The sequence below is a fragment of the Colias philodice genome, chromosome 3 (genome assembly GCF_061535455.1).
Source record: "Colias philodice isolate Cphi_HAF_F1 chromosome 3, ilColPhil1 Martin Lab GWU primary, whole genome shotgun sequence".
NCBI lineage: Eukaryota > Metazoa > Arthropoda > Insecta > Lepidoptera > Pieridae > Colias > Colias philodice.
The window spans coordinates 7212716-7230939 of NC_143088.1; the positions used below are offsets into that span (position 1 = coordinate 7212716).

At 34.0% G+C, this 18224-nt stretch overlaps 1 protein-coding gene and 1 non-coding gene across 2 annotated transcripts in view; both read right to left on the bottom strand.

Moving 5' to 3' along the window:
- The window catches only part of MED14 (mediator complex subunit 14), a 33447-nt gene that overhangs the window by 7785 nt on the left and 7438 nt on the right, over positions 1-18224 (bottom strand). The window contains exons 14-15 of the mRNA XM_089714435.1: positions 530-734; positions 17-176 (exon numbers count right to left, since the gene is read on the bottom strand). Of these exons, the coding sequence (XP_089570561.1) occupies positions 17-176; positions 530-734 (365 nt within the window). The remainder of the gene's footprint in view (positions 1-16; positions 177-529; positions 735-18224) is intronic.
- TRNAS-GGA (transfer RNA serine (anticodon GGA)) lies at positions 2220-2295 on the bottom strand. Its single transcript has one exon. It is a non-coding gene; the product is annotated as a tRNA-Ser (tRNA).

Consider the following 18224-nt stretch of genomic DNA (forward strand, 5'->3'; position numbering starts at 1 on the left):
TTACTTTTGAACATACCTTTCGCCACGAGTGGGCCAATAGTGTGAAAGTGGGCGTGGGCATAATAGTGCGCACGTGGTGCAAGCCGAGCTGCGGTAGCGTCGGCAGTCGGGATAGAGACAGCAGCGGCGCGTACGTCTCGCGAAGCACTACGCCCAGTGAGAGTAAATCCTTGTTCCTGCATTAAATTGGACATTACTTCTTAATTTAATTAGCATTTAATATAATACAAAAAATATTCATGTACTTTCAGCGAAATTTGTAAGTAACACTATGCCGATTTTGTTCACAGAATTTTTAAATTTTATACTTCAATTAAAATGCGTATCCAATCGAGTAAGGAATTTATTTGCTATTAACATTTTTACAAATCTAAATCTAAAAGAGTAGCCTAAACTATTCTAAAAGAGTTACTAACACAGTAACTCTCTGCACAACCTCTTATAGTAAATAAATCGATGACCATTAGCTTTTTAATAATTCGTGTAAAACACCAGGCCCTCGTTACTGTTTGTGGTATGTCCCACTCACCAGTTGAGGTGCAGGTCGAGGTGGTGGTGCAGCAGGTGGTGCGCGTTGGCGGCGGGCTGGTGCGCGGGCGTGGCCACGGTGTAGCGCTGCGAGCCCGCGCTCCACTGCAGCACGGCCGTCGCGCGCTGCGCCGGCCCGAAGCCCAGCACCAGCGAGCGGTACGTGTACGAGCGGATGCACACGCCCTGCCATAGCGTCTCGCGCTCTGTGCAAAGTATGCAATGGGGAATATTCATGTTTTCCTTTTTTGTCTTAAATTAATAGTTTACTATTCTATAACGTAGAAAAAAATATTAATGGGCTTCAAAATACTCTAGATATTTTTATAGATGAAATTTAAAACTTTTAAAAAATTTAAGCAGTTCGCTTTGCGTGACGTCACATGACACGTCCAGTGGGTGTTCACCTTAGAGCGTATACGCACTATGCGGGTAGCCGCATTGCGGGTAGCACAATTATGTACGTAATATTCATTTCTATGCGCACTGTGCGGTCTGCGGTAGCCGCATCGCAGTGCGCATAGAAATGAATATTACGTACATAATTGTGCTTGCGGTCAGCCGGACGGCTACCCGCAATGCGGTTACCCGCATAGTGCGTATACGCTCTTAGTGTTTACTGTGGAGTGATGAATAAAATGTCTTGTCAGATGACGTCACATTTCGTTCGACCAGTGGTGGCGCGTTTTGGAAGTTTGAATTTCGCTCCCTTATTTTGAAAGAAAGAAAGAAAGAAAGAAAGATCATTTATTTGACTCCACAATAATAACAAACACAATTGACACAGAATACAATACTTAATTAAAATTTAAATTAATTTAAATTATTTTATTTATTAATTTTTTTTAATTTTTGCACTTTTTGAATATTATTTTAGGGGTTTAAATAATAAGTAAATAAAAAAAATCCTTTTCATTATAATATTACGATAATAAGTATTCGAGAAAAAAATATTTTAAAGGGCTGACAGACGTAGGAACTTTAAAACCGCGGTTTTAAAGTTCGCGTACTTACTCGGCTCGACGTCGGTGACACACGCAAGAGCTTGGTCAGTAGCTTCTCGCGCGTCACCGATATCGAATGTCTCTATGTCATCAACAGAGGGAATTTTATGTTATTCAGGAATTAAATAAAGACATTTTTAATTTAATAACCAGCACCTATTTTTAAGTAAATAGCATTCTAACAAAATAAATGTTCAAAAATTGAAGGATATATTTTCGTTTTTACTATTATATTTTGAGGGTACTTTACAAAAAAAGAGCGTGTGCGCCGAGCCTACGCGTCAGGAGTGAAACTTCCTTGGCGGGATTCAAAAATACCTTCGCCAATATTCAATTATATTATATTCATTCATATTAATTATATTAAATTATTTTCATAAAACTAAAAGAAGAAGACGAAATTAATTGAACTTTTGCACTTAGCACTGTCTAGCTATAACACCTATTATAGCTAGACAGGCTAGGCTCGCGGCTCGCGGCGGTGACAGACGTGCGAGCGAAGGCGGGCTACGAGTAAAATTTCAAACATGTTGGATCGTCAACCAACTTACTCGACGGTTTTTAAGTACGCGTACTTGGGGTGACACACGAGCGAAAAAGGTCGTCGAGCCACAAGTTCGCGTACTTACTCGTACGTCTGTCACCCCTATTAGGCCATATAAATTTATAAAGAATAGAAAAAATTCGATCACGAGGCGGGACTCGAACCCGCATCCTTCGCGCCATTCCGGGGCGGATGCCTTACCAACTCAGCCACTCGTGACCCGCCAGAGCAATCGAATTTATTCTATTCCTTCAGTTTTATGTGTCTGAAGCACAGAACAGTAAAGTAGATAGAAGTGTGATGTGGGCGTGGCCCACGTGTCAATGATAAGTTTAGATCACCTAACTTGCTCTCAGTTGTGCGCAGAAAAGTATTCGAGTCGGTTGTCAGCTGTCAAACCTTTTTTCCATATTTATTCATTAATTAGGACGTGTTGTTCGGTATAAAGAGTGCAAAAATGATAGCAGACGAAATAATATCAGCAATGAAGGCATTTTATACCGTCGGTAAGTCTTATTTTAATTTATTTTAATTATATTTTATGTTATAACTTCGCTTGTCGTAATTTGTCAAAATTGTATACAAATATCTAGTCAAAATGAACCTTAATCCATAAGAAATTAGTACTATTATAGATTGAACAGTAAACAAGACTTTCTGGAATATTATTGCAATAAACAAACGAATTTCGCTTTAGTGATGCTTGTGGTGCATATCGACAGTATCGATACTTTAGAAAAGACAAACATTATAAATATTAAATTTTATTTTATTTTTCCTTAGCTTTCATTTGTCCAATTTATTTATAGATTTCCCAAAGAGGCTAATTTAAAAGAGAAAAATGGATAAATGCAACGTGACGAGTTAACTGGATGCCGAACAGTACTAAGCGGTCTAACAAAGGCCACCGATACATCAAACCTACAGCAGTTCCAAGATTTAAAATAATGCATATTTTCTGTTTGTATTTTGTAAATATAGATTTATACTATTCTATTCCGTTTTTTATTTAATAATAATAATATAAAAAGACGTACTTAGTAGTAATAAACATACTCCAAAATGTGACGCATTATACTATACTCATATAAAAGAAAGAAAAAAAAATACACAAAAAATATTTATTTGTGAATTATCGATAACAAGGCTGACATCCCTCAGAGCATAGCATCAGATAAATATCAAGTTAATGTCATTAATGTTGAGTGACACAAATTTCAACCTTATCTCTATGTGTTGCGTTTCAAATTTATATCTATCGAAAACTAACGCCCTCTGTTGTGGAGTAGCTGAATGTTTTCGAATTTGGAATTTCTGTGCAATGAGTTGAGTGAGTTGTTGTTAGGGTACATATTGAAATGCTGAATTTATAACCTAAGTCAGTTTTTACTCAAATTAAGCTGTCCAATCAAAGGCATAGTTTACTTGTAGTGTACTATATAACTATCGGTTTAAATGTGTGGGTTTGGCGACACTGGTTTTCATACTAATTAGACATTACAGCACTTCTATATGTTTTTACTGTTCTGTGGTCTGAAGGGACACACCGCGCGCCATCTATTGAGATGATTAACAACCATTTCAACCAATATGAAGCACTTTTCAGTGAATACAATATTGTAACGATGGAACACGACCTTTGTTGTTGAAGTCGAGTCCCGCCTCGTGATCGAATTTTTTCTATTCTTTATAAATTTATATTTATAAAGCATTTGAATGCCATAAAACCAAAAATATAATTTCAACATTTTAGGCCATTTCAAATTTTATGCATATTCCCTATTGTACACGATACTTTTTTGTGTTTTTTTAAGCAATTATAGCAATCGTGGTATGAAGATGACCATGCAAATAATTGGATGAACTAAAGTAACAAATCGAGTTTATTTGCATCATTGATTGGGGGGTTTTAGAAGCCGTTGTTACATTAACAACCTCAATTTGATATAGGTAGGTAGGATCCCCCTTCCCTCCGGACCGTTGTGCAGTTTAGACGTGTTTTGCTTCAATCCAAGTTTAATCCGATAATTTATCGTGTTATAAAGTGAATAATTTAATTTTATTATAATTAAATGAACCAGAAACATATAAATCTTCTGAATACATGTGAGTGATCTATTAATATCATAAACCCAGACCCGTACAATATAAAAAGAAGAAATCAGTACACGCTCGTAATTAGTTTGAAAGAAACATTAGAGGTCAACTTATATTGGACGGAAAGCAATTTTGTATGAATCTGTCGATCGCGTCAAGTATAACTTGAACTCCGTCGCTGCTGTTCGACTTACATTGCATAATCTCCTAGCGATTGCCGTTTGACCGTTAAAACTACCCTCTGCTTCTACGTTATACTACAATCATGCCCCTCAAGCGCACTCCCCCCTCCACCCCCGCACCGGCTGTGGAATCGGATGTTAGCGACCAAGCCTACGCGCCCACCAGCGTGCTTACTGTACCGATTATTCAACAAACTTTACACCATTGCTCATCTGAACCTAGTTTGACAAAAAAAACTAATGTCACTTTCCGTAAAAGGAAGTTCACTGAATGTGACGGAGATAAGCTCGACTGTTTTATGCTTGAAATCAAGCAAATGTTTTTAAATTTTAAAGAGGAGCAAAATAAAAGTTTTGAAAAGTTGTGTGACTCGGTTGAGACTATGCGGACGTCGTTTGAATTCTTAGCGGAAAAATGTGATTCTTTATCCTCTAAAATAAATGATTTGGAATTAGCGCGGGATGCGGACGCTAAATATATTAAAACACTGGAAGACAGGCTAGAGATTTCTGAGCGCGCATCTAGATCAACATGCATTGAAATCAGAAATATCCCGAATTGTACCTCAGAAACAAAATCCTCTCTCCTGGATACATTCTTAAAAACATCTAAATTATTAAATGTTGCTGTACAGCCCCACGAAGTGAAAGACATTTTTAGAATTAAATCCAAGGAGCCCACTTCAAAGACAATTATTGTTGATCTGACTAGCTGTCTGCTAAAAGAAAAAATTATCAGTATGTACCGAAATTTTAATAAAGGACCGTCTAAGCTCTCTACTGAACATCTACATATTAAGGGCCCATCAAAAAATATTTTTATTTCGGAAAATCTTTCGGCCAAAATGAAAAGATTGTTTTTCTTATCGCGTGACCTTGCAAACACACATAATTTTAAGTTTTGTTGGGTGTCGCACGGAAAGATCTTTATTCGTAAAAAGGAAAACGGGCCATTGATAAGAATTAATACCGAATTGGATATTGCGAAGGTGAAACAGGACACTCTAATATGACTATTAATATGTGTTTCCATAGTGTTTCTTCTTAGTGATATATATTATATAAAAAATTTGTTTATCTATTTTACATTTATAATTGTTTCTGATTGTAATAATGAATTTTACATACAATATTTTACACACCTAGCACACACCACATTTACACATATCATACACTTTTCCAAAATATTTACTTCTTTCTCAACCATTCCGGATTTTAGATTTGTTTTCTTTAGTTCTTCATCACAGTTAGTATTCCCTTGTTCTATTCTATCTATAAAATGAATGACTTGAATACTATTAATGACGATATAGATAATATTTCGGTGTCTGATTCTTATCTTTGCCAACCAGAGGATAGCATTTCTTATGTTAAAAATTTTGGAGACTTTAAAGTCTTACATGTTAATATCCGAAGCATTAACTGTAATTTCAACCTTTTTCAAACTTTACTGCATAGACTCGGATATCAGCTTGATATTCTTGTTCTATCAGAATGCTGGTTAAGCAAGGCTCCATTCATTCCAATTCTTCCAGGATACGAATACCATCAATCTAATTTTACTACTCAAAATGAAGGCGTGGTCACCTATGTTCGAGCTGGTTTAAGTTGCAAAGTAACCTTTCCTCCACTAAATGATGCTAATTGTATTATTTTGGAATTTCCTAATTCTCTTGCTGTAGTAGCGTTATATCGATCACCATCTTTTAGGAACCTTGATCCCTTTATTACGAGTCTAGATAACGTGCTCTTTTCTATCAAATCAAACAAAAGTATTCTGGTCATCGGTGATATCAATATTAATATAATTGCAAATAACGCAGATCCTTCCACCGATGAGTATCTTAATTTATTGGCCTCACACGCTTTATTGCCTGCTCATCTTTTCCCAACTCGCGAAGGCAATTGTCTTGATCATGTAATGCTTCGTACGCCATACAAAGCTACTACTTTAGTCCTTGATGCTACGTTTACTGACCATAACCCGGTTTTATGCTTTATACATGCGGAAATTGCAAAACCATCTAAGAATAATTATTCTGTTCATACTCATATTGATATTCCCTCGGTTGTGAACGTGCTTGAAAATACCGATTTTTCCTCTGTCTTAGATTCTACTGATCCAGATGAGTCAGCAACCAACCTAGTTAACACCTTATCCTCTATAATTACTTCTCATAGCCGCACAATCCCTTGTAGAAAACGCATAATAAAACCCTGGATTACACCCGGTCTTCTGAGATGTATTCGCCACAGAGATAAACTCTATCGCAAATTTAAGAAACACCCAGAAAATATTCTCAACAAATTGATATTCATCCGTTACCGTACTTTCTGTAATAAGCTTTTAAAGAAAATTAAACGAGAATACGAACAAAGTAGGTTCCAGAAAATCAGAAAGAACCCCAGGGCTGCGTGGAATGTCATAAAGGAAATATCCGGACAAAAAAGAAAGGATTCTAATGCAAGTGATTTATTAAATTCGTGTAGTTGTCCCAGTCTATCCGTCAATTTAGTCAATAATTACTTTGCGAATGTGGGTAAGGATATGGCTCATAAAATTATTGAAAATTCTCGATCGGCTACTTCAAATAATTATAATAACCCAAACATCTTTCCACAAATCTCTTTAAATACTCCTGTAAATTCAATGGTACTTCTGAACATTGAAAACGAAGAAATCCTTACAATTATTAACAACCTTAAAGACAAATGTGCAGTTGGCTGGGATGGTATTCCCGCGTCCGTCATTAAATCTGCAAGACAAGTTCTCGCCCCTATTATCTGTTATGTCCTAAACCTCTGCATATCAAAAGGCGTGTTTCCAATTGTTTTTAAAAGAGCTGTTGTCCATCCGATTTATAAGAGTGGAAATAGAGATAGTGTCGCAAATTATCGTCCGATATCTGTGCTTACAGCTTTATCCAAAATCTTTGAAAAAGTCCTAAATAACAGGCTTCTTACATTTCTTAATTCTAATAATGTCTTTTCAAAAAACCAGTTTGGCTTTAGACGGGGCCTATCTACAGAAGATGCATTACTGTCATTAACTAATTGCATTATTAACAATTTTGAGCATCAACTGAAAACTGTAGCTCTCTTTCTGGACCTCTCTAAAGCATTCGACACTGTCTCTATTCCTATTCTTCTATCCAAATTGGAACGTTGTGGTATCAGAGGCTCTGTTCTGGATATATTTAGCAGTTACCTTTCTGACCGTACACAATGTGTCGTTATTAATAACATCAAGAGTGAGTATGTTTCAGTTTCATTCGGCGTTCCTCAAGGCAGTGTCTTAGGACCTACCCTGTTTTTACTCTACATTAATGATTTATGTGACCTCTCTCTCAATAATTGTAAAATAATTTCGTATGCTGACGATACTACTCTGATTCTCTATGCTCAGACATGGAATGAGGTACGTAGTGTTGCTGAAAACGCCTTAAAACTTGTCCAATATTGGCTGCAACAAAATCTTCTTACCCTCAATATTGCGAAAAGTAAATTTATAACTTTTGCGCCCAAAATTTCGTCCATGCCCCCACTAACATTCACCATTTGTGCCCATGACTGTCTCAAAACTGACCCTTTTGGTCAATGTAGTTGTACACATCTGGAGAGAGCCACTAGTTTAAAATATTTGGGAGTTTCAATAGATCCAACATTGTCGTGGAAGCAACAGATCGATACCGTTTGTTCTAAAGTCAGAAAATTAACATATGTTTTCAAATGCCTTAGAGGAGTGATAGACTTCCGTTATTTAAAAACGGTCTATTACGCACTGATTCAGTCTGTTACTTCTTACTGTCTAACCTCCTGGGGAGGTTGTGTTAAATCTCTGATGATTCGCTTGGAACGAGCCCAACGGGCTGTACTTAAGACAATCACCAACAAACCTCTCCGCTTTCCAACTAGCGAATTGTATGCCCTATGCCAAGTGCCGTCGGTACGTCAATTATATATACTAAAAATTGTTATGAGAAAACACTTGGATACTTCTTATGACCCCAACCTTATAAATTCCAGGCGTAGATATGACAGGGTGTGTACTATTGAACGTCGCAGAACCGCGGTAGCTGGTCGCCACTATCCATTTATTAGTTCCTTAATCTATAATAAACTCAATCAGGCTTTAAATATCTACCCACTCTGTAATTTTAAACTTAAAAATATAGTCCTTGATTGGCTTTTGTCCCGTTCGTATGAAGAAACTGAAGAAATTATTAAATTTACGGTCTAAAACTTGGAAAAACCCATACACACTGGCACATACTCACACACACACACACACACTCACATACTCACACACTCATATACTCATACACTCACGAATACACATCTTCAGTCTCACAAACACACCTGCTGTCTAGAATTTTGTACTACTTTCTTTTCTATTTTTAACCGACTTAATTTGCATGTTATTGTTAAGGTTGATGTTCCGACCGTCCCTCCATACATTTTTGATTACCTCTAAACACTTAACACAGACACTATTTCTTTAAAACTAATCATTTTATCACTTCTCTATAATGAAATGTGTGCGCGTTCGACCTTTTTAATCAATAATTTACAATATTTACTTAGAAAAACAACAGTAAAATACCGGAAAAATTTGACACTTCTACAGTAGTGTGCGTGACTTTTGCCAAGCGAAACACGACATAAAGCACGACATCTAGCGCATAGACTATATACTTATTACAGATCTAGCGCGTCAATGTCTAAACGAAAGGCGATGTTTAGACATTGACGCGCTAGATGTCGTGCATTCGCGTTCGTTATCTTATGCATAATGAGCATAATTCTAATAAATCAAAGTTCTGTGTAAAAATTGAGTAATTTCATTTCCAATCGTTCAAAGAAAATAACAATAAAATAAAATAAAACTAATGACCTTAGAAACTATGTTTTTTTTTATTTATTACTCATTATTGTTCGTCCGTCGTAGGTCTGTAAACTGTATTGTACACTGAAGGTAAATGGTACTGTAGGTACTTTAGTTCGGCGTCGTCGCTCGTCGGCTTGATATAAAATTACATTCTTGATTTCATTGACACGCGCTATGATTTGCGCGCGGAATTTCTTGTGTTGTGAATTTATTTTTGTATGCTATGCATTTTAATTGATTCAAATTGCAATGTTTCTCTAGTATGCATTTGAGACTATATTGTAAATTGTAATAATTGATCGTGGGTATAGTAATTAATTATTCTAATAACGCAATTAGTAATATATGTATTTTCGGTGGGATTCAAAACAAAAAATTGGCCCGTGATATTTATGAAATTTCACCACATTGCAAATCACATCAATCATAGTTCATACACATGTATGACGAAAGTGATTAGTATTGTGGCTAACATTGACTCATCAGTTCATCACTGAAACCAGTGACAAATCAGTACCTATATCATATTGTGTTTGAATATTTTTAAACAATGATATAAGTATACAATTATTATAAATCGGTAAACTATCAAAGTAATCACAAACTTGCAAACATTGGTAAAATGTCCAGTAGTTTATGAGCCTATTCATTACAATCAAACAAACAAACAAAGTTTTCCTCTTTATAATATTAGTGTAGACAAACACTATGAATACGATCACGAATGCAAATTCGGGGATTTTCTAATTATTGCTAAATAATAATTGAATTCGTTTTGAAATACTCTATAATTTTTAGTGTATAAATAGACATTTATAATGTGGTGCTCATTTTTTTTGTACTGCTAACGCTATTGTAGGTACCTATTTTCGTTGTTTTATTTCAAGTGAACACGGCCATACAATTTTGTCACGAGCCGCCTATGATTGTAGGTACTTTTGTTAGGCTCCTTCGTCGTCCGCGTCGGCTCGAAAGTTCTTGATTTCATTGTCACGCGCTATGATTTGCGCGCGGATTTTCTTGTGTTGTGAATTTATTTTTGTATTATTATTATTTTTTATTTTTTTTTTTTATTTTATTGATTCAAATAAAATATTTCACTAGTATGCATTTGAGACTATATTGTATTATGTATAATTTATCGTAGGTATAGTTATTCTTATAACGCAGTTATATTTTCGGTGGGACAATTTGACCCGTGATTTTTCTGAAATATCACCACGTTGCAAATCACATCAATCATACACACGTATGACGAAAGTATAGTGGCTATAATTGACTCATCAGTTCATCACTGAAACCAGTGATAAATCAGTACATATATCATATTTTATTGTGTTTGAATATTTTTTAAACAACGATATATACAATATTATTATAAATCGGTAAACTACCAAAGTACTTCCGAATTTTCAGACAGACAAACAAGTAGTTTGAACACGCAGTTTTCTTATACTAGTAGCAAAAATCAAAACCATAATATTATGTTTCCCTACTATATTTTACTAAAAGTCGAGTGCGTCGAAATCGTAAATAATAATATGTTTTTCACCTTCCTGGTTATTTTCCCATAGTAAATAGTGTTTTAGGTTTGTTGTTGTAGGTAGGAATAATAATAATTATTCTTATATGTTGGTTATGAAATGTATATTGAAATAATTTACTTTTACAAATCATTAGTGATATAAGTTTTGAGTGAAAATGCTTGGATCAGCATAATATTATATGGTACTTCAAATACATGTTTTGATAAAAAAAACAATAGTGTAATAAAATAAAACTGCGTTTTATTGTAATCAATGTTGACAATTTTAAATTCCAAAATTATTGATCAATAAAATAGTTTACACCAACAAATATAACTTTTATTTTTATAACAATCGTTCATAATATAAACCGTAGCAGGTGGCGTTTTGAAGTTCTGCCTACTCATACAGAAAAATGGAAAGCTTGTTTTTTTTGTAAACAATTTATTACTCATGTTGTTTGGCAACTCGAAGCGTGGTCGTCCGTCGTAGGTACTTTTGTTCGGCGTCGCGTCGTCGTCCGCGTCGGCTTGATATAAAACATTCTTGATTTCATTGACACGCGCTATGATTTGCGCGCGGAATTTCTTGTGTTGTGAATTTATTTTTGTATGCTATGCATTTTAATTGAATCAAATTGCAATATTTCTCTAGTATGCATTTGAGACTATATTGTAATAATTGATCGTGGGTAGGTATAGTAATTAATTATTCTAATAACGCAATTATATTTTCGGTGGGATTCAAAACAAAAAATTGGCCCGTGATTTTTATGAAATTTCACCACATTGCAAATTATATATTATACAATTACAATTACAATTATTATAAATCGGTAAACTATCAAAGTAATTACAAACTTGCAAAATATGCTTTTCCGAAATTCCAGACAGACACACAATTTTATTAGTTTGTTTTAGCAAAGTAGGTACCTATACCTATACGCTTACGTCGCGCGTCGCGTCGTCGAAAACGGTGCGCCCAGAAACAAACATACCTAATTCAGTTACAATCCTTTTTTTGTTCCGTAATTTATTGTATTTATTCTAATACGATTTTTTTTATTCGTCGGCCAGTTCTACTAGGTATAAAAAGATAAAATTGAAATATAATTATTGTAGCGACAGCCATATTATGTTACTATGTTTTCGTAAATATGTTTTTCACCTTCCTGGTTATTTTCACATAATCTTATCTTATATATAAAAATGAATCGCAAAATGTGTTGGTAAGCGCATAACTCGAGAACGGCTGAACCGATTTCGATCATTCTTTTTTTATTATATTCCTTGAAGTACGAGGATGGTTTTTATGTAGAGAAAACGTAAATATTATGTACCACGGGCGAAGCCGGGGCGGACCGCTAGTATATCTTATATATAAAAATGAATCGCAAAATGTGTTGGTAAGCGCATAACTCGAGAACGGCTGAACCGATTTCGATAATTCTTTTTTTATTATATTCCTTGAAGTACGAGGATGGTTTTTATGTAGAGAAAACGTAAACATGTACCACGGGCGAAGCCGGGGCGGACCGCTAGTCTTATATATAAAAATGAATCGCAAAATGTGTTGATAAGCGCATAACTCGAGAACGGCTGAACCGATTTCGATAATTCTTTTTTTATTATATCCCTTGAAGTACGAGGATGGTTCTTATAGCTAGAGAGCTAGTTAGTTTAGTTTTAGTGCAGTGGCAGTGTAAATGTTGTTGTTGAGGTTATGTAAATTTAACACTTTAGTTAACTACCAAGATATAAAGAAATGAGGATAGGACACAATAACTATTGGTTGAGGTATTTATAAACTCATAATATACTTTTAAAAAAATCACGTTTTAATAAATTTCTAGAATTAAATTAGAACAGCTGATTCAAAATAGCCTAAAAAATCTTAATAATAATAATTACGCTTCACAGCAAGAAGAAATGTACCATATGTACCCGCACAAAGTCGATATTGTGTTGCCTACCGTTCGACTCAATGGCTAGGGTTGTAACTACCTTTAATAATTATTACCAAACTAATAAACCGAGTGATGCGAAATAACCATAATTCTTTTAGAGTTTGATAAAATGATCAGGCAGGTATTTTCTTTAATCCTCTGAATTCTCGGTTACTAAATTGTATCGTTGAAATTATTCTTAATCGCGTAAATTTAATAAATAATCATATGGAAAACACTTTTCATTTGTTTTTTTACTTTCACGCCCAACTACTATACAATAATTACGTTGTTTCGGTATTTTGACGAGAAAACGCAGGAAACATCCGTTGTATCATTTTAGATAGATTGTATATTTTGTATCTGTAGAATTGAAATCAAAGCTATGTATATGTTGTCTCCATTCTTTTCTTATCGGATTGTTGATCCCAATGCGAATGCGTCACTTAAATTTTATAAAAGACAATTAAGAACATCAAAAATAAAGTGATACGTAAATATTTCACAGTGCAATATATTATGTAATTAATAATAATTATATATTTATGAAAAAATAATTACATCAGATTTAATAATAGCAATTGTTTTGAATGTACATAATATGAATAAATGATTACATCATAATAGTAATAATCACAATTGTTTTATTTCCCATTTGTTGCAACCCTAGCATATTTTCATGTAGCAGCAGAAGTACCTACACTGGCGGCGCGGCGGCATCGTGCGACATCAAAGGCATTGCCTTACTAGGTAAGTTTATAATGACTCATTTCTTTTATTATATAATTTACGTTTTACTTTTACAGAATCCGATTCAATGGATTATGAAGACGAGTCACACAACGCCATACGATAGTGATGATGAATGAACATTTCAATAAATGCATGCGTGTTTTTTTATGTTGTTTTGTAATTGTTAATTGTTTCTTAAATAAAGAAATAAACTAAATATTTAAATGATGATTTGTTATTTGCAACACAACTTTATATTTGAGATTCTTTACAAATGTATATTTAGTTTTGTATCATCAAATTTATAAATTTTATTCCATAGTTTTCAAAATTAAATGTAAATGACCATAAAAACATTAATAAAGTAAATCATTGATGTAAGGTCAGGGAACGTAATACATATATACATCTGACCATGTAGAAGCTAAGTCTTGTTGACTGCTGAAGTCTGTAAAGTTTTGTTGTCTGCTGAAGTCTGTACGCAATGAAAATGTCTGCCGTTTCGAAAATAAGTTTTAAGACCCTAATAAATAAAATATATGAATGGCAGATCTGGTCAAATACTTTCAAAATTGTATTTTTTTCAGCACTTTCATAAGTGTCTGCCAGAATGTTATCCGCGTGATAATGGTCTGCCATTGTTATTTTCCGATAGTAATAATAATCTATTTTCAAATATCAAAATGGCAGACGTGGTCAAATGGTTTCAAAGTTCGCCAAAAATTTCCACCTGTCTTACCTAAGCGCGCGCCCCGTCCACCACTCTGGGCTTAGTGACTCCTCATCTCATGTATAGTAGGTATAGGGGAATCAACACACAAAAATCCAGGTCTGGTCAAATACATACAGGTAGCTTTGCGCTAGCTCTCTAGCTATTACTTCTTATGGAGAGAAAACGTAAACATGTACCACGGGCGAAGCCGGGGCGGACCGCTAGTAAATAATAAAATAATAAATAGTGTATTAGATTTGTTATTGTATCTTGTATACCTACGAATAATTCTGTGCCTCCAGTGAATAAGGGAGTAAGACGAGTTATTCCCTTTGGTTTTTATTGCACCATTGGATTCAGCTCGTCAAAATACACAACATATCAAAAGGTCATATCTCTAGCTGCGTCCTAACCCATTTTTTCGAATGACCCAAACGGTATAAGTAGGGTGTGATTAACGGTATAAGTTACCTTATCCATCATTTTAGGCAATCGCAAAGGAACTATTCGTCTCGAGTCAAAAGTACCCACGAACACAAAGACGTATGTGTAGTTATACTTTTTGAATAAAGACTTAATTCATTTTGTTCCATCAGTCCTAACACTATTTTAGTATAAACGCATTTGTGTCATTTTTCTAATATGAGCATAAAGGAACAACTCTTTTAGTGTCATTGGTTCAAGTGACGACATGAGACAGTTTGGCATTAATGCCGTGTTGCTATTGGTCTATTAATTGAATACTGCACGGAAACAACACACTATACCTATTCCTTATTATTTTTAAATCTTTTTTTTTTCAATAAATCTCCAACAACAAATCTTTATATTTTTTAAAAAAGGTATTTATCAGTTAACTTGGGATACTAATATATTTCTATGGAAATAAGGAAATTAACTATTTTTTGCAATAGATATTAAAAATACAGTTAACACATTAAGTGCATTTAATGATATTATACTCTTTGTTTATATAAATACAGAACGATAATTGAATCATCTAAAAAAAGCCAACAAAAATGTTAAACTTATATTTTCTTCTTATAGAATTGGATAAGTTTTTAAAAATAACTCGTTTTTAATCTTTTTTTTTAAATTATCTAACTACAATAATCAAGACAATAATATTATAGTCTATAATAGTCGCATAAAAAAAGTATTTATAACCAGTCTTGACAATTATGAATATTGTTTTCTCCGCATATAGCGTTTTAGCCACTGTGCTTTGGTAATTTGCCTTTTTTATAGGAAAAAAATCCGCAATATCGATACTTCTTTGGTCCTAAACATTTTATGGATACTCTGGTACCACATATTTTGAAAAAATTGGGCTATTGTCACGTAGAGTCTCTTCAAAGTGCGTGCCACATGTCGTATTTGCATCCAAGGCACCTTCAAATCTGTGCTTAATTTTTTCATAAAATCTTTGCGGCTCATTGTATTTTCTTTATATAGCTACATTATTTTGATATTATATGATATAGACATTGTTAAAATTCTATATCATGCCGTAAAAAATCGCCACTGACCACCTATAACTTTTCCTGTATTAACTGAACATACAGGAATATGGTTTTCGGGCTTCTCTTATCTCTTTATAGTGCTTGTATCCTCAATGTATACCACCATGACATTGTGGCGTTGCCACTTTTATTATCTATATTTTACGAAACGGAACGCACTTGATCGAATTTTAAATTGATTCGACGATTAATTTTCACTAGGACAATAGTTAATACGCAAAATGCAATACGCAGTTGATACGTATTTAATACCAATACCTACTCAATGATTGTCTCCTGCTAACCTGTACAGACTAGACTCATTGTGGTGACTGGTGAAACATTGTATAGCATTAACAACATAGTATTGTATTATTGAAAGATCGATTAAACGTTTATTTTACAATCTACGACTTTCATTATACATGGGTAACAAAACCCCATAACATATTCGGTTTTACTCCGGACAACATCTTCAGCCACCCAATCCCCTTGCTTGAAGTCCAAATCCAGCGGAGGACAATAATCGTCATTTACTAAAATTGAAGGTTTTTCGTCCTAGTATAAAAGTTGTCTGGATCCCATTTTATACTCAATCTATAGTATAATACTATAGATATCATGTGAAACGTGACTTGGAAAAAAATTTTTCAAATAAATCACAAAATAAAAATTTGAAACAATCTTAAAAGTTACGAAAAGCCCAATTATACGTCAAAATGACGCACAACATCCTCTTTACAACCAAATGGCGGAATTTACCTGGATGAGCCAACTATGTACTGCTAGGTCTCGACGGCTAATAAGTTGGTTCTGGATTTTGCAGCGATTCGATGGTAAATATAGAAGAGTTCATACGTCAAATTTACGTAGATTGGACTTCTAGGGTTAAACGCATAAATACCTAAATGTTGCTTTGTTTTTATTATCTAATAACGATAAAAAAACCCGTTGATTTCATTCGTTTTTCAAGCTACGTGCATAGTTTTTCCACTAAAATGCCTCAATTGAGTCATAAAGTACACAAATTTCAAGCATAATAAGTCACATCATTTCTATAAAACCAAAACTGGCAATAATATAAGTCGTGTTGTGCGACTATGAACATAGTGCATAAGGGCATAAGTCGTTATATTGCAAAGAGTAAAAAAAAAATTATGTGAATACATTGAGTTATTCCATGAAGTACTCGTTCATAAGGCCACAACTACAAAAAAACACGAAAAAAGTATATTTATGGGGTTGTTACAATATGTGTTCATATGTAAAAATATAGTCTAACATCATATCTTACACATACAAGCTTAAAATTTTGAATTAATAAAGATTTAGTATTGATATATAGTTTTTTGTCTCTCCTGAAAAGTGCTGTTTTTGAGTTATTCCCTTATTCACTGGAGGCACAGAATTATTCTTACGTCTTGTTGGGAAATGTTCAAATACCTACCTATTGAAATAATTTACTGTTACAAATCATTAGTGTTATTAGTTTTGAGTGAATAGGCATGGATCAGAAATTCAGAATATAATATGCTACTAACTACTCAAATACATACATGTTTACACAACAAACACCACTGACCTCTATAACTATAAGTTATAGAGGTCAGTGACCGTCAGTGACAAACACTATGGATACCTACGCTCGCGAATGCAAATTCGGTGATTTACTAATTATTGATACCTAGTCATTGAATTCGTTTTGAAATAGCCTGTACTTTGTAATTTTTAGTGTTATAGACATTTATAAAATGTGGTGCTCATTTTTTTGTAATAAATCATCCCGAACGCTATTGTATTTTCGTTGTTTTATTTCAAGTGAACACCTATACAATTTTGTCACGAGCCGCCTCTGGCCTCTGGGTGAAATAAACAAGTCAAATGATTTTTGTTCTAATTGTATTTTGGTAGTAGTTTGTTTAGAATTTACATTACCATTGTTTAATTTTTATTTTGTATTTGCAGTAAAATAAAAAGATGAAAAACTTCATTAGGTATATTGTACGACACCTCACTCTGAATCGCGCTAGCGAAATTTTTTCGTTACAGAGCACATATACAACTTTCGGACAATCTTCATTGAGGCCGGCCGGCAAATCGAGTATGTCGAGAAACTTCACTTATTCGATGGAGGTATTCTACCTTCCTTCCTCCACAGTTGTGGGACCCCGACGTGCATTGAACACGCAGCTTTCTGATACTAGTAGCTAAAATCAAAACCACAGATATGTCTGTGATCAAAACCATAATAATATTTTTACCTATTATTTTACTAAAAGTCGAGTGCATCGAAATCGTAAATATGTTTTTCACCTTCCTGGTTTTTTTTCCATAGTAAATAGTGTTTTTGATTTGTTGTTGTATGAATAATTATTCTTACTTGTTGGTTATGAAATGTATTTTGAAATAATTTACTTTTACAAATCATTAGTGATATTAGTTTTGAGTGAAAATGCTTGGATCAGCATAATATCATATTTGCTACTTCAAATACATGTTTTGATAAAAAAAAAACAATAGTGTAATGTAGGTAATAAAATAAAACTGCGTTTTATTGTAGGTAA